Genomic DNA, 21,651 nt, shown 5'->3' on the forward strand with positions numbered 1-21,651 from the left:
CTGCCCGGCTGGCTCCCTTTATCATGGCCCCGGCTATGGCAGCAGTGTCATGTCAACTGACCTTACCGAGCTTCCTGGGCTAGGTTCCACAGACATCCTGGCCTCCTTTTCACTGAGGAGCCAGAGCCCACAGTCCCCCACCCTCCTAGGAGAAGATCTACTCAACCTCCCCAGCTGGGTGCCATATGCCCCATTCCTTCAGGACCCTCAGGGCACCAGGCCCACACTTGAGCTGTTGTCTTCACTGGCTGCCCTCTGTCTTCCCTACTTCCATTGATTTCTTGGTCCCCAAGGCTTGAGACTCAGAGTCCACATTGTCCCTTCCGGCTCCTTCGTCTCTCATGGCCATCGGTCATCTTTGCATACCAAGGGCAGCACAAGAAGCGCTTCTCTGAGACTCTGAAGCCCTGCGGCCCTGGGAAGAAGGTCTCGTCCGTCTTCTGTCTTCCATGCCATCGGCCACCATCTCCGCTTCCCTGCCCACACTTCGCAACCAGGCCATCGTCAGAGACTATCTTACCATGCGTGTGGCTGTTCAAACATCTCTAATGGCAATATCGATCACTTACTGAGTCCTTTCTTCGTAATTCCGTGCCCCGTGTGAGGCACTTTTCCATTTTTTTTTCAGGACTAAAATATTTATTTTTACACTATAGTTATCTACTAGAACCTAATTTCTATCTACAGTGACCCCCATTTCAACCAAAGATAATCAAAGTGAGACTAATTTGTTTTCAAAACAGGTTCAGTCTCATTAAACTTCGTCTGATTATTCACATAAATTTAGTAAAAATAGTGATTTTCATATATGCCTTTTATAGTCTGCGTTTCTTAAACTTTTAATGAAGAATTTTATTTTTTGAATTTTTTTACTTTAATGTATCAATATACAGTGTAGTTGATTTTTGTGTCCCTTCATCAGTTCCTCTCTCCCCCACCCTCTCCGCACTGTCTCTTTTCCTGTACTATCTCTAAACTTCTCCCAGAGACTCACATTCAGTAAACTGGGATGGAGACCATGAATCTCCATCGTAAACACACTGCCCAGGGGTTCTGATCTCGGCTGTCCTAACACAGAGAACATTTTAAATAACACTATCCTAGAGCACCTGCTACCAATAGTTCACTTGCTTTGATTTGTTGCCTTATGATGTATTCAGTTGCCCTGTGCTTGTCTTGCCTTTATACATAGATTGTAAACTCCCAGAAGAAAGAGGTCATGCTTTTACATGTTTCTTTTGTGAAATATGAAAGTCCACCTGAGGGCTATGTATTCAGAAGGCAGCAATAAATATTTTTAGACGAATGGAAAGATGCATGAGTAAATGAGATTTTAGGGAGATTTTTGCTACTCACTTGTTAAGTCTTTTTCAGGAGTTTTCCACTGAGATAAGATTATAGAGATAATGATAATTAATACATTTGTTAATTTTTTGGGTAACGACTACTATGGACTCTTTTCTTTTTCAGGGGACTTCCAGAATGGCAAGAGAGTGGGCCTCTCCGTATATCTTGGGGAATTTTTTGACATCCATTTGTTTGTCAATGGTACTGTGATGCAGGGGGACCAAAGGTAAGCCAGAAGCCCAGAATATCTGAATTAGAAAGCACCTGGGGACCCCCTCGCACCCCCACCCCCACATTTTTCAGATGAAGAAGCTGGGGCCCAGAGAGAGGAAGTAATGTGCCCAGAGGAAGTGAGCAGCAGGGCTGGGTGAGAGCCAGGTTTCCCGGCTGCTGGTCTAGGAGCCACTTTGCACCTGGTCTAAATGCTATAACACGGGGTTGTGAGGGACCTGTGGAGGGACATCTAGAGAATGCACAAGAAGCCCACTTTTGAACCATTCCTCTGCCTTCCAGAGTCTCCATGCCCTATGCTTCCAAAGGGCTGTATCTAGAAACTGAGGCTGGGTACCACAAGCTGTCCAGTGAGTCCTATGGCTTTGTGGCCAGGATTGATGGCAGTGGTAACTTTCAAGTTCTGCTGTCAGACAGATACTTCAACAAGACCTGTGGGCTGTGTGGCAACTTTAACATCTTTGCTGAAGATGATTTTATGACCCAGGAAGGTAAGGTTTTCTGAGATACTGTTTCCATGAAGTGTGGTTCTGCCTTTTACTTTCCTGCTCACAAACCTTCACTAACACACCTCCCCTGGCCTTTAAGCCTCTCCGTGACCTCACCTCAATTCATCTTGTGAACCTTGTCTTTTAGCATTCCTATGCAATGCTGAGACCTCTGGTCAAACCAGATCTTGGAGTGTCTCAAACCTGACCTTGTTCAACTTTGAATTCCCCATAGCAACTTACACATGGTAGATGGTTTGAGTAGAGAGCCTCCTGAGCTCACTACCATGACATGGCTGAAATCTATAAAGAGTGGTCCTCCCCACTGTCCAGAAAGGCCAGTTTATGTGTGTATTCATGAGCAGTAGAAGGTAATATGGATAATGTAAAAACCACTATTAATCTTTCATTTTCTTTTGATATTTCGATGACATAAGCATTTAATCAGTGATGTTCCCTTGCAAAAGCTAAACATTTGTTCATAAGTTATCCTTCTTCCTTATGACCCACCTAGCCTCTGATTAGTTGACTGTTCCTTTCATTGGACTGTACCATGTTAGAAAATAGAAAGATCATTTGTTTTTGTCTTCTCCAGCACTGATTTTTCAAACTTTTTGTTGTCCAATATATACACTTAAGGCTATACATTTTCCTCTAAATGCCACTTTAGCTGCACCATGCAAATTTTGATATGTAGCATATTTTCATTTTCATTTAGTTCTATGTATTTTCTAATTTCCATTTTAGTTATTTATTTTTGGCAGCTAGCCAGTACAGGGATCCAAACCCTTGACCTTGGTGTTGGCAGTACTGTGCGCTAACCAACTGAGCTAACTGGCCAGCCCCTAATTTCCATTTTGAGTTCTTTCTTAACCTATAGTGTGTTTAAAATTTGCAAATGTTTAGAATCTTAAAGTTACTTTCTTTTAACTAAATTGCTATCTACATTAAATTAGAAATTTGTGGAGACTTGCTTGTGGCCTAGCAATTTTTTGACATCCATTTGTTTGTCTATGGTACTGTGATGCGGTACTCTTCTCTTTTTTTGGCAATTGTTCTACGATCATTTTTTTGCAGTTGTTCTATGTATGCTCAAAAAGAATGTATTCTCTGTTTGGTGTTCAACTAAGTTTTTAAATCTGTATGTTTACTGCGTTTTGTCTGCTTCCTCTACCATCACTAAGAGAGCTTTGTTAAAGTTTTCTATAATGATGGTGAATCTGTCAATTTCTTCATGTAATCTTCTCAAGTTTTGCTTTGTATATTTTGAGCCTTTGTTATTAGTTTTTAGAAATGTTGACTCTTTCTAATAAATTGTTAGTTTTATGTAACGACTCTCATCATTTGTAAAGTGCCTTAAAAATCTGTCTAATATTAATATAGGCACTCTCTACCTTTCTTTTGGTTAGTGCTTGCTTCCATACGTCTAACCTTTCTGTGTGATTTTGTTTTAGATATGTCTCATACAAGCAGCACATAGCTAGATTTTATTACTTTTTTAAAGTCATATTTTTTGAGGTATAATTTAAATACAGTAAAATTCATTCAGTGTGCAGTTCTATGAGTTTTCACAAAAGTATCGAGTCGTGTAATTACCACAATCAAATTATAGAAGTTTCATCACCCCCCAAAATCCTCATGTCCCTTAGTAGTTGAACCCTTCCCCAACTGTTAGCCCTTGGTAGCCACTGATCTTTTCTTTTCTTTTTCCCTATAGTTTTGATTTTTCCAAAACTCACATAAGTGTAATCATACAGTATTTAGAGTATTTTTAGCCTGGGTTCTGTCATTTAACATAATGCATTAGAGACTCATACATGTTGTTGCATGTGTCAATAGTTTGTTTCTATTATTGCTGAGCAGTAGTTCCACGATTTGCAATCCATTCCCCAGCTGAAGGACACTTCGTTGTTTCTAGTTTTGGGGAATAATGAATAAAGCCACTATAATCAGATGTGTACAGACTTTCCCCTCTGTTTTTTACTGTTCTATAATGCACATATTGTAAAATTTACTATCTTGACCATTTTTATGTAGATATAGTTCAGTGGTATTGAATACTTCCACATTGTTGTGCAGCCATCACCATCATCCATCTCCAGAGCTCTTCATCTTGTAAAACTGAAACTCTGTACCTATTAAGCAATAACTTCCATTCTCCTCTCCAAGCCCCTGGAAACCACCACTCTATTTTCTGTCTCTATGATTTTGACTACTCTTAGGTACCTCATGTAAGTGGAATTGTACAGTGTTTGTCTTTCTGTGAGTGGCTTATTTCACTTTGCCTAATGCCTTCAAGATTCATCCATGTTTAACATATGTCAAAAATATTTTCTTTTTAAGGCTGAATAACATTCCATTGCATGTACATACCACACATTGCTTATCCATTAATCCACTGATGGACACGTGGGTTGCTTCCATGTTTAGGCTATAGTGAATAATGCTGCTATAAACATGCACGTACAAATACCTTTGCAAGACCCTGCTCTCAATTCTTTTGACTGTATACCCAGAGGTGGAATTGCGGGATCACATGGCAATTCTATTTTTAATTTTTTCAGGAACCACCATACTGTTTTCCACAGCAGCTATACCAGTTTACATTCTTACCATCAGGGCAATTTCTGTACATTCTTGCCAACACTTGTTATTTTCTGTTTTTTATTTTGGTAGTTGCCATCCTAATACACGTGAGGTGGTATTCCTGTATAAATTTTTGTGTAGACACACGTTTTAATTTCTCTGGGTAAATATCTAGGAGTGGGATTGCTGAGTGTTATGATAAGTGTATGTTTAAATTGATAAGAAGCTGCCAAACTATTTTCCAAAGTAGCTATGCCATCTGCATCTCCACCGGCAACGTATACATTTCAGTTGCTCTGAATTCCTGCCAGCATTAGTATTGTCAGCTTATTTTTTATTACCACAATTTTAATAGATGTATAGTGGTGTCTCATTATATTTCATTATTATTATTTTAACGTATCATGGTCTTTTCTGTCTTCTTCTTGTAAAGTTTTGCCTCTCTTCATTCATTTTGCATTAAATGTGTTTCTGATATATTTGGGTTTAATCTTACCATCTTGTCTTGTGCTTTCTGCCATTACTGCTTTTTCTGTGCCCCTTCTTTCCCTGCTACCCTCACTGCCTTCCCTACCTTGTTTGAATAACCACTAAATCTGGCATTATTATTATAGTTTTACACAATCAGTGCTTGCCTAGATATGCCTTCATGTTTAATAGATTCCTTGCTCATAATTTCTCCTTTCTTTTGGGTTCAATTTCCATTTTTCTATAAAATAACCTTTAGTAGTTCCTTCATTCAGGGCCTGGTAGTAATAGCTGAGACAAACGCTCCCTCATTCTTCTATGATACTTTAGCTGGGTATAGAATTCTAGGATGACAGTCATTTCTCACAGTGCTTTGAGGATGGTATTCCACTGCTGCTGTTGAGAAGTATGTTGTGAGTCTAACTGTTATTTCTTTACAGATAATATGTCCTTTATCTTTGTGTATCTGTTATCTTTTTGGTTTTGGTATTCTGAAATTTTACTGTACTGTGTCCAGATATGGGTTTTATTTTTATTGTTTTGCTTGGCACTTATTGTGATTCAGATGTCTCCTGTCTTTCCTCAGATTTAGAAAAATTTCAGTCACTTTTTTCTCTTCTGGAACTATTAGACATATGTTGAATACTTTCATTTCATCTTTTGTTCCTCTTTAACTTAGTTGCATTTTTCTATCTCTTTACCCCTCTGTGTTGCTTTTTGGGCAAGTTGCTTAGATCAAGTGGTGTGCTCATGCCGGTTGGTGAGAACCAATTCTGTGCATCTCTTCCCAGCTTTGCATTCAGTAACATCATGTTGGTAGCTTAAAGGTGGCTATGGTGAGAGTATGTGCACTATAGAAATTAACACATGATGCATATCAGAGCTTTATTTTTTCCTGAAGAGCTGGCTTATCAGCACATCACTACTGAGACCTATCTTCTAGTTCACTAATTCTCTCTCAAGTCTGTTAATTTGCAGAAGATGTCTAATACTTCTTCGAGATTTCTTTTTATTTCATTGACTATATTTGTAATTTTAGAAGATAAATCTGGCTCTTTTTCTACTCTTATTTTTCTTCTTGTTTTGTTCTTTTATCAAGTTTCAATTACTTCTTTATAGCAATAATTTTAGATATATTTGTTTTATAATCTCAATACCAAAATTCAATTATTTGAAGTTTTTGGAGCTCTAATCATGCTATTTTTGTGTTTGCTGACTCTTGCTTATAGTGGATTGTTTCCTATTGTTTATAATTTTGGATTGTGAGCTCATCTTTTGAAGGGTTTTATGTTAATTTTTAAAATGGAGTTAATGAATCTTACAAAAAGTATAAATCAGAATCTCAAATCTAGATGAGGATTTTCCTATAGCTACAAATCTTCAGAGGAGACATTCTTCCCCTCCTATCCAGAGCCCAGACCAAGGAAACAAACTTTCTAACTTCTCTGTTTCTCAGGGTGGATTTTATCTTGTCAACTTTCTCATGAAAGGTATAGTCCTTCAAGGGTCCTAGCTTCACCGTGGTCTCAGGTCTACCTCCCCACATCTTACAGATCCAAGACTCATTTTAATCTCTACAGAGTTTGTAAAACCCAAGCCTTTTGGTTGGCAAGATTACTGCCCTCACTGTAACACTCTGTAGCCAGAACATCATCACACTTGCTAGTTCTCTTTTCAATTTTGTCTCCTTAGTCTTCCCCTCATCCTTCTTCCCTTCCTCCTCCTTTTTGTCTCTTGGAGTTCCCTTTATTTTTTTTGTGAGATCAGCCGTGAATTCAATAGGACATTTGTCCATTGTAGTGGCACAGTTTTCAGATTTTTCTAATTGCCATACTGCTAGAAATGGAAGTCCCAGACCTAGAATCTCTCTCTTTCTTATTCTAGGCTTTAAGGTTTAAAAAACTAAAAATGGGATCTATGCTATGAGGAAGAAGGTGGTGTTTGCTGGCGAGAAGTTAGGGCTCTGGTGATATTTTGGGAATCATCCTCAGAGGACTGGGGGTTTAGTTCTCTGTGGTTAGTAAAGACTCAGCAGTATTTGTCCCTAGTTAACCTTACTCTCTGACTTCTGGGAGTCTGCCCAGCTTGGCTTTCACTCTGCCACTCTAAGCAAGAATATTTATAATCCCATCTATTGGACAATCTTATGTCTCATTTCAGATTTAGCCTATAAAGGTTTGCTTCATAGAAGGTCAGGGCTGGAAAGGATCTCAGAGGCCACCTGGTCTAACCTCTCATTTATAAGTGAGGAATTGGGCACAATGCAATGATGGGACCAGCTCAGATCACACGGAGAGATGGAAAGAACTTTCCCCACTCAGTGCAAAGCTCTTCTCTGCCCGTCCTCACTATGGTTTGTTAGGAAGTGTCCCAGCCTATGTGGGATGGAGTGACAGTATCCAGAGAGTGTCTATCACAATGACAGGCACACAGCATGCACTCCACAGATTCAAGTATCCTCATTGCCAAGTTAGGTGCCCCCCTCCGCCAATTGTTTCCTTCCCTTTGGCTTCTCTCACATGTTACTTTTTTGTGACCCCCAAATTTCCACAAACTTAGCGGCTTAAAACAACAGAAATGTATTCTCTTACAATTTTGGAGGTCAGAAGTCTGAAATCCAGGTGTTGGCAAGGCTGCGCTCACTCCAGAAGCTCTGGGGGAGAATCTGCTCCTTGTCTCTCGCAGCTTCTGCAGGTGTCCCCTGACTTGTCGCTACAATGTCCCAATCGCTGCTCTGTCTTCACATGGCCTTCTCTATGTATGTCTTCATCTGATCTCCCTCCGCCCATCTTTTACAAAAATATGTGTTATTGCATTTAGGACCCACACAGGTCATCCAAGAGGAGCGCTTCTTCTCAAGATCCTCAGCTTAATTTCATCTTTTGCCATATAAGAAAATATTTACAGATTCCAGGAATTAGGAAGTAAATATGTCTTGGGGGGTGGGGCATTTTTTCTGCTTATGCAACCCCAGATGCCAACTGAATATACTTCTGAGGCCTCACTTTTCTTTTCTTTTCCCAGGGATAGTTTATTTCCTATTCTCTAGTGCATTATTTGAACTTGAAACATGCTTTACTCCTCCAGGCCTGGCTACCCACAGGACCATTCATCCCAGTACTATGAAGGCAGCAGTGTTATTAGGCAGTTGCTTTGCACCAGGCCACCTTGGCCCCTGAGGCCCTCCCAGTCCGTTGTGGGTAGCGGCAGTAGTGTGAATGCTGTATGTGTTAGAGCACAGAGGCCATGAGAACCCGGAGGCTGCAGTGACCTGGGGGCTTAGGTTCCACTCACATCCTTACCTTCATTCTGCAAAAATATTTTGAGCATCTACAATCCACCGGATTAGAATCTAGAGATAAGAGACAGAGCCTGTGCCCTTAATTAAGGGGGTCAAAGTTGAAAGGGGATCAAAGTTGAAAGGGGATGAATATAAGTAAAAAGAATTCCAACCCTAAGGTGATGAGAGATTTGGTAGAGGGAAGCCCAGGGCGCTGCAGGAGCATAGAGAAGGGGCTCACCGGAGGGGCTGGGGGCGGCGGAGGCAGTGGGATGGAGCTGGCTCAGAAAGGCTCCCTGGTGGAAGTGGTCTTGAACTACAACTGGAAGACTGAATGCGGACAGTAGAGGCAATAGGGGGAGGAAAAGGCTCTGCACAGAGGGAGAGAGGCATCGACCTCATCACCTCTCACCCATCCAGCTGCCCATCACCCACCTGACATTGCTGCACCCCCATGCCTGTGTCCTGGGGTGTTACGCTGAGTGCTGGACAACACGTACTCCCCACCATGAATGCCTGTTGTCTAATCTAACAGGAGTTTGATTCAGGTAACAACAGACCTAGAGTTTTCACCTGGGATGGGCATAACTGAAGCATCATGTTTCTAAAACTTTGCTCCGCAGGGACCTTGACTTTGGACCCCTACGACTTTGCCAACTCCTGGGCCATGAGCAGTGGGGAACAGCGGTGCAAACGGGCATCCCCTCCCAGCAGCGCATGCAACACCTCCTCTGGGGAAACGCAGAAGGTGGGTACAGTGGCCGAGTGACAGAGCCAACTCTTCTTCCTGAGCTGCTCATTAAGCCAGATGAATTTCAAACTGAGCACACTCATGGTATTACGTGCAGTGAGGAGGAGAAGGATTTTTATAATCTTTCTTTTATTTCCACACTTAACAGTTCTGTTGTTAGCTGGTGGTTCTCCCTTTCCTGTCCCCCATGTACTCTAGACAGGGGTGAAATTAAGTCGGGGGGGGGGTGCCTCAGTTGGTGAGGTGGGATAGGTGTGGCCATGTCTGTACCTCCAATACGGAAACAGGTCTTCGAGAGCCTATTTTATTTTGTCTTACTTTATTTTGCAAACACAGGCCAGCGCAGAGCAAGCGTTTGGCAAACGTCCCCTCTCCTTTAGAGTGCAAAGGAATAATCTCATTTACACATACAAAGTGGGAGGTGCAGACAGGATTTTCAAGTGGAGAACCCGATACCAAGGCCGGGTTGAGGAGGGAGACTGGGTGCTTTGTATTCCCGAGACAAATGTCGAGTGGGGGGAAAGCAGGAGGACCTTGCCGGCTCTCCAGGGCACCTGTTCGTGGCTCCAGCTGTGTACTCGCTACTCACTTTGTTTCCTGGGTGCATTAAACTCCTTACTAACCAGTGTCCTGGGAGCAGCTTAAGAAATTATGTACCAAGTTCTTAGTGTTGGGCTGAGGCCCCGAACATGCCAGACCTCCCAGAGGCACAAACTCCTTCCAACTCGGAACTCCTGGTTTCAGTTGTTTACCTGCCTGTCCTCAGCCAATCGCATTGTGTTTGCCCATGACGGGGGCTCCTTCCCTGGCTGGGAAGCACAATGACTCCTCTCCTGGGAGGTGATTAACATGGTCTTCTGAATTGTTCTCAGCCTGTAGTCCCGCTGGGCTCCTGGGTTCAGAAGTCAGGTCTGGTAAATGGGGCATCATTTACAGCGTTTGCCACCGTGGCTCCAAGGGCCATTTGGAGTGGCAGAGTGTTCTGTGTGGGGGAGATGGCATTGACCTAAGAACTTTCTTTGATAGCCGCCAGAATCTATTCCTCCACTTCTTTGGAGCTTTCTGTCTTTCCACAGAGTCAGCTCATTCTGATAGCCAGGTCATGTTACTTATACCTAGGGGATGAATGTTTCCTTGTTATGCCAACAAAACCCAGTGCCTCTCTCTCCTGGGACTGATAATGGCTTGTTTGGTTGCATGCAAATTTGCAGTTTTTTTCAGTTTCTCAAACCGAGGGCAGGACTGCTGGAGACTCGAGCACGAAGCTATAAATGCTTAAATAACTGATGATAATTTGCAGGTAAATCTACTACATAATGCACATTTTAGAAAGAAAGATTCTTAGGTCACTTTTTGTTTGTTTATTTTAAATTTGGTCAGTCTGGGGGATATCAGGAAGGGCTGAACCTTCTGAAGAGATCTTGGCTTTGTTCTGTTGTCCTATCTGCAGCATGAAGCTCCAAGGTGCTAGACTTGGCCTGCAGCTGGCCCATGCAGTGCTCTTGCTAATTAGAAAAAGGCACCCCTTCCTCAAGACGCTTTACCACCTGCTGGGAAACTACCATACTAAACGTTAAAACTGTAGCTATAATGTACATATATGTGCACGATTTCTACCACGTGAACAGTAGTCACTCAGTGTGTTGCCAGATATGCTGTGTGGCCTGCAGCACGACCTCGATGGCCTTGGCCTGGCTTCCCTGGGAGGTAAAGTCACTGTAGTCATCATCACTATCCTCAGCTCACCTCCCCCAGAGTGGCAAGACCATCTCCGGCTTTTGCTGCCGCCATCAGAATGTAAGGACACTTTCTTGCCTCTGGCCCCAAGAGCCCTCCCATATATCTCCTCGGAGTTTGTCCTCAAGACCATCAGTCTTTACTGACAAAATGAGTACATCTGTTATCGCTCAACCTGCCAGTTAATTGTCCACCAGCAGCACCAACCTCAGACAGGTGTCTGGAGCAGAAGAAACTTATTTCATCAATGTTAGGAATCTCAGGCTCATAAGAAGTCAAGAGCTAGATAAGATTCTAGAAGATATCTAGTTCAACCCCCTGCCCACTGCATGAATACTCTCTGCAAACTATAACCAGACAGACAGGTTATGCTGTGATCTTGACTTTAAGAGTCTTTGAGACACCCTTTGGATCTTTCCAGCTGCCTTGTGGAGCTCAGCCCTAGGCAGCCCTCTTTGGCTCCCTGAGAAATCCCTCCTCACATTTTATGCCCACTTGAAGCTTTTGCACTGTCCTTACTGTCCCTGCATACTGGTGAAGCAAGGTCTTTTTTGTGTGGTTTCTTCAGGTCTGATTCAGGAGCTCTCATCCCACTCTACACCCATCCATCACCTAACAGCCCCAGACTTCCTGGTTTCCATTGATTTCTGAACTTGGCGTTTATTAGGTGAACACAGTCCTTATTTTCTTTTGCTGTCCCTGTCTTCACATTTTCTCCCCTCCCCACTTATCCTGCAGAACTCTCTTCCCCTCCTCTGAAACAGCACGCTGCTCACCTGTAATTCATTTTCCCCCAGGAAATCACCCGCTCCGCTTGAGCTAATTGTAAACACTCATGTTGCCTTTGAGTGACAATACCATGTCTCCTCAATAGCCCAAAGAGACACAAAATATCCGCTCTGTTGGGGACAAAGCAATTCACTCTTCATAATCCTCAATAAATATTGCCCAAGCCTTTTATGTGCAAAGGATGTACTCAGCTCTTTCGATTATTTCTGCCTGGAGTTGCGCCAGAAGGGGAGCTCATGTTCAGCACAGAGGACCAGGCTGAGGTGTTAAGAGCACTGGCAGAGCTGGGGCTCAAGGTCCACGTCCACTCCTGTCCTCCTGCTTTTTCTCCCTGCCTCTTGCATTCATTTAATTGGGTGACCTGGCTGGAATAGACTTTTCTTAGAAATTGGGTGGAATTTTTTTTACCTTCATTTGCTTGGTAGAATTGTTGTGATTCATGGAGACAATTGTGGGGGAAGAATCTAGCCCAGGAAAGATCAATAACTCCCAAGGAAAGACCATTTGTAAGCCAGGATCCCTGGGGAGTTAGTTGTTGGATGATAGCACTGTGACCTGGTTTTATATACAAGATGCCCAACACCTATACACCCCAGTGATGCTTATCTCAGAGTTAGGGTTTGAACACAAGTACAAACATACCTTAATCCCTTCTGCAGACAGAGAGCTGCTCCAGGTCTCTCTTTCTTGAGTATCTCTGTCTTGAGATGGGTTAGGGAATGAGGGCATATTTCATGTGCTTTACCAGGGCCCAAGAATCCGGCGTGCAGTCCCTCATTTTGACCAGTTCTGTGTGTCCTTCTGTAAGCTGCTTTCCTGCTCTGTGTAGGAGCCAAGGGAGACTTTTCTGTCAACCCCTTGCAGGTTCTCTGAAAAATCAGCTGACAAACACAGATTAACAGGAAAAAAGGCATAACAAATTTTTATTTTATTTTACTTTATCAATATACAATGTAGTTGATTTTCATGTCCCTTTACCGATTCCTCCCTCCCTCCTCCGTCTCCCCCCTCCCACCCATCAACATCATATCTGTTCACTTGTCTTAACAGGTTCAGGGAATTGTGATTGTTGTGTCTTCTTCTCTGCCCCCCCATTTGTTTGTGTATTTACTTATTAATTTATTTTTAGCTCCCACAAATAAATGAGAACATATGGTATTTCTCTTTCTGTGCCTGACTTATTTCACTTAATATAATTTTTTCTAAGTCCATCCATGTTGCTGCGAATGGCAGTATTTCATTCTTTTTTATAGCAGAGTAGCATTCCATTGTGTAGATATACCCTGTTTTCCACATCCACTCATCTGATGATGGACATTTGGTCCAATTTGACTATAACATGTCTTGGAGAGAACCTTTTTGGGTTGAATATGTTTGGGGATCTTTGAGTCTCCTGAATCTGAAGATCTGTGTCTTTCCCTATACTTGGGAAGTTTTCTGTCACTATTTTGTTGAATATATTTTCAATGCCATTTCCTTTTTCCTCCCCTTCTGGAATACCCATGATTCAGATATTTGAGGGCTTAAGGTTGTCTGTTGTCTCTCTTAGATTTTCTACAAAGTTTTTAATTCTTTTTTCTTTTTTTTTGTCTGCCTGTGTTATTTCAAACAGCCCATCTTCAAGCTCAGAGGTTCTCTCTTCTACTTCTGCAAGCCTGCTGTTTAAACTCTCTGTTCTGTTTTTTATTTCATTGAATGAATTCTTCAGCTCTGCAAGCTCTGCTTTATTCTTTTTCAGGGCATTGATTTCTTTGTACATTTCTTCTTTCAGGTCCTGTATACTTTTCCTCATTTCATTGTGTTGTCTAGCTGAGTTTTCTTGTATCTCATTTAGTTTCCTTAGAATTGTTGCTTGAAATTCCTTGTCAGTCATTTCAAGGACTTCCTGTTCTGTAGGATCTAGAGCTTGAGAGTTATTATTACCCTTTGGTGGTGTGGTATTTCCTTGATTTTTCATATTTCTGGTGTCTTTCCTTTGGTGTTTAGTCCTTGTGGCAGGGGATTTCATGGTCCACTAGTTCGACCCTAATGTCTGGTTAGGATCCTGCAGGGACTGCCAATTTGGCATGGCTGCCTTGGTGCCTGTGGGTGGGAGGCTCGAGCCTCTCTGGGCTGCGGGGACGGGCCTGGGCTGGGAGTCCCGCCGCAGCGCCTACCTGTTCTGATGCAGGTGGCTCGGGGCCCTGTGGGCCTGGTGGCTTTAGGGCCCCTCTGGGCAGTGTGCACTGGCCTGGGCTGGGATCCCAAGGCATAACAAATTTATTTGATCATAGTTCTATGTGACAGGGGAGCCTTCAGAATGAAGACCCAAAGATATAGGAAAACTGTTCACATTTATGCTCAAGTTCTATGAAGAAGTGACAGCTGTGTAGAAATGTGATTAGACAGAAGGGTATGATCTGATACTAATGGACTGGGTGGGGAAACCCAGCAAGGCCTGTGCAGATTCTTCTTGGCCTCTGTGCGGCATTCCTCGCAGGGGAAGGTTAGAGTATAACTTTAGTCCTTATGGCTGATTTTGGAAAAGAGGAGTTCTGGTTTCTATGACCTGCCGTGGGGAAGAGGGATTCTAGTTTCTATGGCTTGCCTCAGGGGAGGATGAGACTGAGGGACAGGAGGGCAGGAGAAGGTCAGAAGAAAACTTGGCTTTTGAGGATGCTTCTTAAGGGTATCGCTTTCTGAGCCCCCCAACATCTGTATCACACTCTTCCCTTCTCTAAGGTAAACAGAGCTCTACCAAACACCCAAATGAATAAGTACCCTTTCCTTTAGAGCAAATTCACCCACCTGCATGCAGGGAGGGAGAGGGGACAGTGCGTCCACTGGCTGTGGTGGAACGGCGGTGACCTTGGCCACTGTTCCTGCGGGGGTCTAGATTTATGACAGAGATCAGCAGCTGCCATAGGGTTTCAAATATTTCCCTTGAGTTAAACACAACTTGGCCTTTTAGGGTACGTATGTGAGGGCTGGATAAGGTCCTGGTACCCAAGCTTTCAATTCAAAGGCCTCCCTAACCTAACAATCTCAACATCCTTTAACAAAATATTTCTTAGGTGTCTTCATTTCCTTTTTCCTTCCCCTGGGGGAGCACCAGAATGGGCAAGGATCTGAGGGTGCCCATCAGTACATATCTACTGGATGTTCTGTATAGCCCGGGTCATACTAAAAACGTTCAAGGCGGATCAAAGGACAAGACTCATAAGAGAAATTAAACCATGAGAGAGAACCACACAAATGCTGCGTTGGGTCAAAAACGTCAAATTGCCAAATAAATGATGAGTGACATGGCAGCTGGGGGAATCAGCTCTTATCACAGAGTGTTTATTTTTCCTCGCTGGGAGCAGGATGGGTGGAGTGGTTCAGACTGGGCTGTTTTCTATCCCCAGAGTTTGCAGACCCCAAACTGGGGACCAGGGAATGGTGCCTGGCCCCTGTCCTTTCAGCCAGCTGAGCTCTGCTCAGCTCAGTCCCTGAAACCGGTTCAGAGAGACTGGGGCCAAGGGTGAGGAGGGTCTTTTGGAGGGCTCCATGGCCATCTGTGCTGTGACATACCTAGTTACCCCGCTTCTCAGGAATCTGCACCCCAACTGTCTTAGAGAGAGGAATGTCCAACTCCGTAAACACCGTCCTCTTGGTGGAAATCTACCAGCCACTTTCATCAGATCTTTGTGAGTCAAAATCTTGGAATGTGGATGGGAAGCTCAGGCCAACCAGAAGTTATAAATAGAATCAGCAGCCTCCCCCATCCGTCCTTGTGGGTTGACCAATGAGAAATATCCCCCCCACAGGGGGTAATTCTTGAGCCCACCACTTTGGACCAGCTGGGGCTCCAGGCGCCCCCACACCTCTCCCAGGGGCAACTGCAGGGCGCCCACCCCAGAGCTGGAAAGATCAGGGCCTGCCAAACAATCTTGCACTTTATCCATTAGACTCCTTTCTTTGTTCACTTGAGTCATCCTGGAATGCCCCCTCCCTCTCCTCTGTCAGCTGCTAGGAGCAAACACAATAGCTCAGCTTGAGATCTCTGGTTGTCACGCTCCCTTCTCTCCTGCCTGCCACTGGGGAGATGTGCTTGTTTTCTCTCTCCCTCGTTTGAACTGGCCAAGCGTCTCCAGGGAAGAGGCCTGGTCTTCTTTAATGAACTGAAAACGTGATTAGGATGGGCCACGATTGGGTCTGCACACCCGCCCAGGCAGGGTGAGGTCATGGCTGTGGAGCTGGGGCTGTGGCTATCGCCAGCCCCTGGCACTGCTGACAGGAGGTGAAAGAAGACAGAAGTAGCTGATGCCGGGCATTGGAGGCAGGGAGATGCTGAAGCATGTGAATTAGCTGACCCTTGTTTTGTGTCCCTGCCAGAATGGGTAGCAGAGAGCTGAGGAGAAGCCAGTGTTGATGGCAGGCATACAGTGATGGTTGGGAGCATTTTGATTGTCTTCTTGGTGTAGTGTCAATTTTATTCTGCAGCAACTGTTTAAGGTGGGCATTGCTATCTGTGTTAGTTAGGAGTAGGTCTAGCTGTGAATGACAGGACACCTAAAGTCACAATGGATTACACAATACAGAGGTTTATTTCTCTCTCATGTGACGAAGCTCTGTGTAGAATGTCCAGGGCCAGTACAGGATCCCACATTGGGATCCAGGGTCCTGTCATTTCTCTGCTGTCCTCAGCATGGGGCTTCTATCTTATGGTACAAGATGCCCTTGTTCAAGCTTCAAGCATCACAGCCACATTCCAACAGGAAGAGAAGGGACTAAGAAAGAGGCATCTTCTTCTTAAGACACTCCTGGAAGTTGCACATGGCCTTTCCATGGACACATGGCTACTCCCAGCAGCAAGAGAGGCTGAGAAATGGATACTTTATTCTCAGTGTTATGTGCCCAGGTGAAAATTCAACACTGATGATACTCTGACCAAAAGAGAAAGGAGAAATAGATACCAGATAACTTTCAATCTCTTCCACATTATCTCTCTTTCACAGGTTGTTACTGAATTAGGCTCTTAGGTCCCAAAGTCATAGAAATGAACAATGTACCCAGCAGTAAAGCAAGCAACACTTTTTGAAAGAGGAGATAGACTTATGCACAAGGCAGGTAGCTACAGGAAAGCTAGCTCCCTAAAAAGAGCAGTTCAGGGTCCTTTATAGGGAAAGGGGTTAAAGGGTACAGGCCAGTAACATCATTCTGCACCTCTGGAGGTGTCCCATTCTGTTCTTCCTGGTTGCGTCATGGGCACATGCTCAGTTAGGGCTTTGGTCCTTGCACCTGCTCAGCAGGTCCAATATGGTGGTGTTGCTTATTATTGTTACCCAGGGAAGGTCATTGCAGTGGTCACCTTGAAGCTTTGTGCACATGTGGGAACTCCTAAAGGGGTCTTAAGTTTCATCTGTAACTTAATTTTTACAATTATGGGAAACAAGCCTTGGGGAAGGAGTTTTGCAACTCAGTGAATATCTGTTCCGTTCTGGAACAGATATTTTATCAGGGCTGTGGGGTAATCATGCGCCCTGGAAGTCTCATGACTGAGGAGTGGAAAAGTAACAAAAATGTCCTCTGAAGGGAAAATGGAGTCAGTTTGGTTCACAGGCCTAGCGCTACTCTGTCTCAAGGTGAGGAAATGGGGGTGCAGGAGGTGAGATAATTTTCTTAAAGTCACGCACTTTGGAAGTGGGGTTTGGACTCTAGCCCAACCATGCTTCTAAAGTCTGAGTTATGTCCACTGTACTATACTGCCTTCTAATAAGATTGTTAGGAGACAGGGTAGGGAGCGTGGGTGGAAAACCACGTACTTTGTGGTTTGGTGACAGGTGGAGGGGCTCTGGTGTGGAATCAAGGTTTGAGCCCCTGCTTGGTCACCCCTTTTCTAGTACAGAGGTTCTCAAACTGTTCAGTCTCAGGACCCCTTTACATTCTTAAAAATTATTCAGGACTCCAAAGAGATTTTGTTTATGTGGGTTATATCTCTTGATACTTACCATACTAGATATTAAAACTGAGAAATTAAAAACATATTTATTAATTCATTTAAAAAATAATCAACCCATTACATTTAATGTAAATAACATATTTTTAATAAAAATATCTATAAATTCCAAACCAAAAAAATTTAGGGAGAAGGACATTGTTTTACAGTTTTGTAAATCTCTTTTATGTCTGGTTTAAGAGAGATGAGCTGGATTCTCATATCTGCTTCTGGATTCGCTCTGTTGTGAGATCACACATCATGTAACCTCTGGAAAACTCCTCCATACACTTATGAAGAAATGAGAATGAAACGGGTCAGTGATGGCCTGGTGTTATGAAAACAGTTTTGACCTGTGGACTCCTAAAGGATCTGAGGCCTCCATAGGAGGTCCCTGGACCACACTTTGAGAACTGTTGACCTAGTAAATCTGTGTCTCAGTTTCCAAATCTGAAAGGTTGTCTTTGTCTAACCTTTCTCTGAGGAGATCTGTGTTCTTTGAAGGTGTCTTCAGGTCTCTGGAGGGCCAGTTTGTGGCAGTGGGTGATGAGACAGTCTCTGAAACAACTTCATTTAGGTGGGCTGGGGGATCATCTTCAGCTGTGGAGGGGTCGTGGGTTTTGCATCAGCCTTTCCTTAAAGCAGGGAGATGGGCAAAGGATCTGTGGAGGGCCTACCGGCAGGCATCTGTCAGTCAACCTCCCACAACTGAGTGCTGTCACTTGCTGGGCTGCCCACCCCAGCCCACTGATTTGCACGACTACACCCAATTCCCACAGGAAAGAGGGCGTGGAGACACTGTTAAACCATGGATAGCTTGGGCAGAGTGAGTCCGGTTCACCACATCCTGAAGTGGGTGGAGGACCCTGGGGCAGGTGAGAGGAAGGCGCCCAACACACCTCACTTGGGGAACACACGGAAGGGTCTGAGGGCTTGGGCAGGAAATACAAGCTGATTCAGGCAGAGCTTGGTTGGGTTTGGAATACGATGGGAGCCACAGCTACCTGCTGAGAAAAGCCAGGGCCACTAAGCTAATAGAACAATGTCCTGGAGGGCAGCTGTGCTTTTCCTGGGGTGTCTGTTGGCAACACTGGGCTGGAGTCTCCGGGTTTGGCTCAGCTGTAATTACTGTTTCTTCTCCTGCCTGTCGTGATGCTGTTGGCTTTACCTGTCATGTCCTCCCTCCTGCCCTGCAACCTAAGTCCTATACAGCATCCATGGCCCCGCTTAGACTTCGTCACCTTTCTAGGAAGCTTTTCCTGGCATCTCGGCTGCACGTTTCTTCCAGCTGTGACTGGCTGCACCCTCGGGAAGATACCCCTAAGTGGGGACCAAGCTTCCAACTGTTAAAGTACACATCCCCATGGAAATGCCTGTTTCGGGCAGATGGAAAGCCCCTTAAGAACTGGCGAGCATGACTCACCATGGTTTTGCTCATTATTTTTGGGTTTGATCCAGCAATTCTTATTGCTGGCTGTGTGCACCCTGGGAATACAGCTCCTGACTTTGAAAAGCTTGCAAGGAAATGGAGGAGATGCCTCAGACATGGATAATTTCAGTATAAGAGCAGAGATGCCCAGAGGGCTGTGATAGCTCCTCACCCAGCAGGGTGGGGAAAAGGCAGCTGGCCAGAGAAGCCTTCTTGGAAAAGGTGGTTCCTGAACTGAGGTGTGGCTAGGAGGTAGCGGGGCCAAAAATGGGGGAAATGTGGAGGTCAGAGAGGGTGGGAAGAGGGCGGGTTCTCCGCTAGGCTTCGAGGGCCGGGACGAGGCTGCTTGCTTTCTATTATATTCCTTGTCGTGGCACAGTGCCTGGACATAGTAGGTGTGTGACAAATGGGACGAAACATCAGGACCTGTTCAGGAAACCATCAGGAATGTATGAGGTGGGACTAGAGAGGTAGGCTGGGGTCAGATCACGGAGGGTCTGGCTCGCCACCTTCCTAATGATCTAGAACTTTGGCCTTGAAGCCAAAGGTGGGACATAGTCAGATTTGTACTTTATATCGACACGGTGCTGAAGACCTGAGGCCACGCAGCCCGTCCTTGTTGAGTGCGTGTCTCAGTGGCCACCTGCCTGCCAATGTCTCTGCCATGAGTCTGTAGTACAAGATGTCGAGCTCATCTTGGACTTATCTCTGTTCCTGTCTCAGGACCCAGCAGGGCTACCTGTGGCAGAACAGGGAAGCCTGGGAGTGGCAGAGATGGCCAGCTAAATATGCCACTGTGGTACAGCTGCGCGAGAGGGCAGATCCGGCTGCAGGTGCTGGGCAGATGCCTGCAAGTCCTGCCTGGCTCTCAGACTGTGGTCACTGTAGTGGACCATGTTCAGGCCCAGCTGACCTGAAGAAGAAGACTGCAGGACAAGGTGGGAGGACAGACTTTTCCTTTTGTTTCTGTTGAGGAAAAAACCCTAGCCAGATTTCAGGTATGTAAGATGGAAGCCAGAGGAATGTTCTAAGAAGGGAGGTAGCCGTTTCTGCAGAAATCCACTCCCATCCTGTAGGCAAACAATAGGAAGAAAACAGCCTTCTTGCTAAGGCTTTCTATAAACCATTTAATGCCTCAAGGGACTTCCCAGGAAGTGTGCTGGAGCGCTGCTCCCAGTTTTCCCTGAGCAGGGAAAAGACCACAGTAGGCCAGCTGGAGATGGGCCGTGCTGGACTCTGCCTCCCCACGGCTCTGAGAGGGGAGGGAGACTCCTGGGTTTCTTGTTGTGTCTGGTTGATTCTGTGTCCTGCCTGGGAAGAGCTCTCAGCCCCTAGTCCTTGCAGGAGTCGGTCCTGTGGTGCAGGGACTGCTCTGAGCCACAGACCAGATGATGGCAGCAGTCACTAGAGAAACCCCGTGGAGTTGCCTTTCTGGTTCCGAATTGAGGGTGGGGAAAGAGGTGGGCATGAGCCCAAGCATCCGGCCCTTTCTGGGACACCCTAGCTCCCCTCTGAGAGCTCAGCGTCCTCATGTCCTGGGCGGCATTTCTGGTGGGGCAGGCAGTGAGGCAGAACAGAGAGAAACAGGCACAGCCTCGGTCTCCTTCCCCGAGCAGCAACTTGCCAGCGAGGATGGAGGTTCTTAGATCTACGTATTATGAAGGGTCAAGTTCCTGCCCCATTCCTTGCAAGAAACCCACATTGTGCTAAATAAAAAATTAACAAAAGCACCCCCTCTGTTCACCAGGGAGCACCAAGGTACTCGTTAAGTGGTACGCTCATCCAGGTGCAACCTAGGGAGATGTTGATAGAGGGAAAGGGACAAAGGGGTCCTGTCCTGCTAGGGATCTGCTCATCATTCTGGAGGATAAGCTGGATAGCAGGAGGGACAGTGGTACGGACCTCTCAGGTGGTCAGGAGACAGATGACTGATGGTGATATGGGGTCACTGTTTATGTGGATAAACCTTGTATGTGCATTGTTCCATTTAATCTTCAGTACGGTCTTGTCAGGTGAGAACTTTCATTGTTCCCCCATGTTACAGAGGAGGCGGGTCAAGCAAAGGGCCCAAGCTCACAAAGCTAGTGAGCACCTGAGGCCCAAGCGGGTCTGGGGCTGTGGAGTCAGAACAAGGCCAAGCCGGCCTGCCTGCATCTGCCACTCTTCCTGGTCATTGTCTTCAGAAACCTCAGTTTCCCCTGGTGTAAAACACTCAGGGGGGCCAATGGAGAGACATGTAGCCACCTGAGACCACGATGGTAGCCCTCATTCAGTGATGGCCTCCTGGGAGCCGTGTGTCATCATGCCAACCCCATGCCACAGCACGAGCATGGCTGTCATCGCTGACTCAAGGACATTTGCTCTAATGAGGCGAATGGGTCTGTCTACGTCCCCACCGCCAGTGAATGTGGATCTGGGCTTCAGTGAAGTCTGGGTGTTTTCACAGCCATGCATGGGTGCAGACCCAGCGGAGGGAATTCAGGAAGGCGGGGCCCTGGGGTGCTGCTGGCGGCCCCCATCCACGGGGCTGCTTGCTGTGGTTCTGCAGTCAGTGGCCTGGATGGGGTGCTTCCTAAGGCAAGTGGG

The 21,651-nt window shown here is 45.2% G+C and overlaps 1 protein-coding gene across 1 annotated transcript in view; it reads left to right on the forward strand.

The window, feature by feature from the left end:
• VWF (von Willebrand factor) overlaps nt 1–21,651 on the forward strand; it is a 151,350-nt gene that overhangs the window by 10,445 nt on the left and 119,254 nt on the right. The window contains exons 4-6 of the mRNA XM_063087947.1: nt 1,471–1,573; nt 1,861–2,069; nt 9,024–9,148. Coding sequence (XP_062944017.1) covers nt 1,471–1,573; nt 1,861–2,069; nt 9,024–9,148 — 437 coding nt within the window. The remainder of the gene's footprint in view (nt 1–1,470; nt 1,574–1,860; nt 2,070–9,023; nt 9,149–21,651) is intronic.

The sequence above is a fragment of the Cynocephalus volans genome, chromosome 1, assembly GCF_027409185.1.
Source record: "Cynocephalus volans isolate mCynVol1 chromosome 1, mCynVol1.pri, whole genome shotgun sequence".
In the NCBI taxonomy this organism is placed as follows: domain Eukaryota; kingdom Metazoa; phylum Chordata; class Mammalia; order Dermoptera; family Cynocephalidae; genus Cynocephalus; species Cynocephalus volans.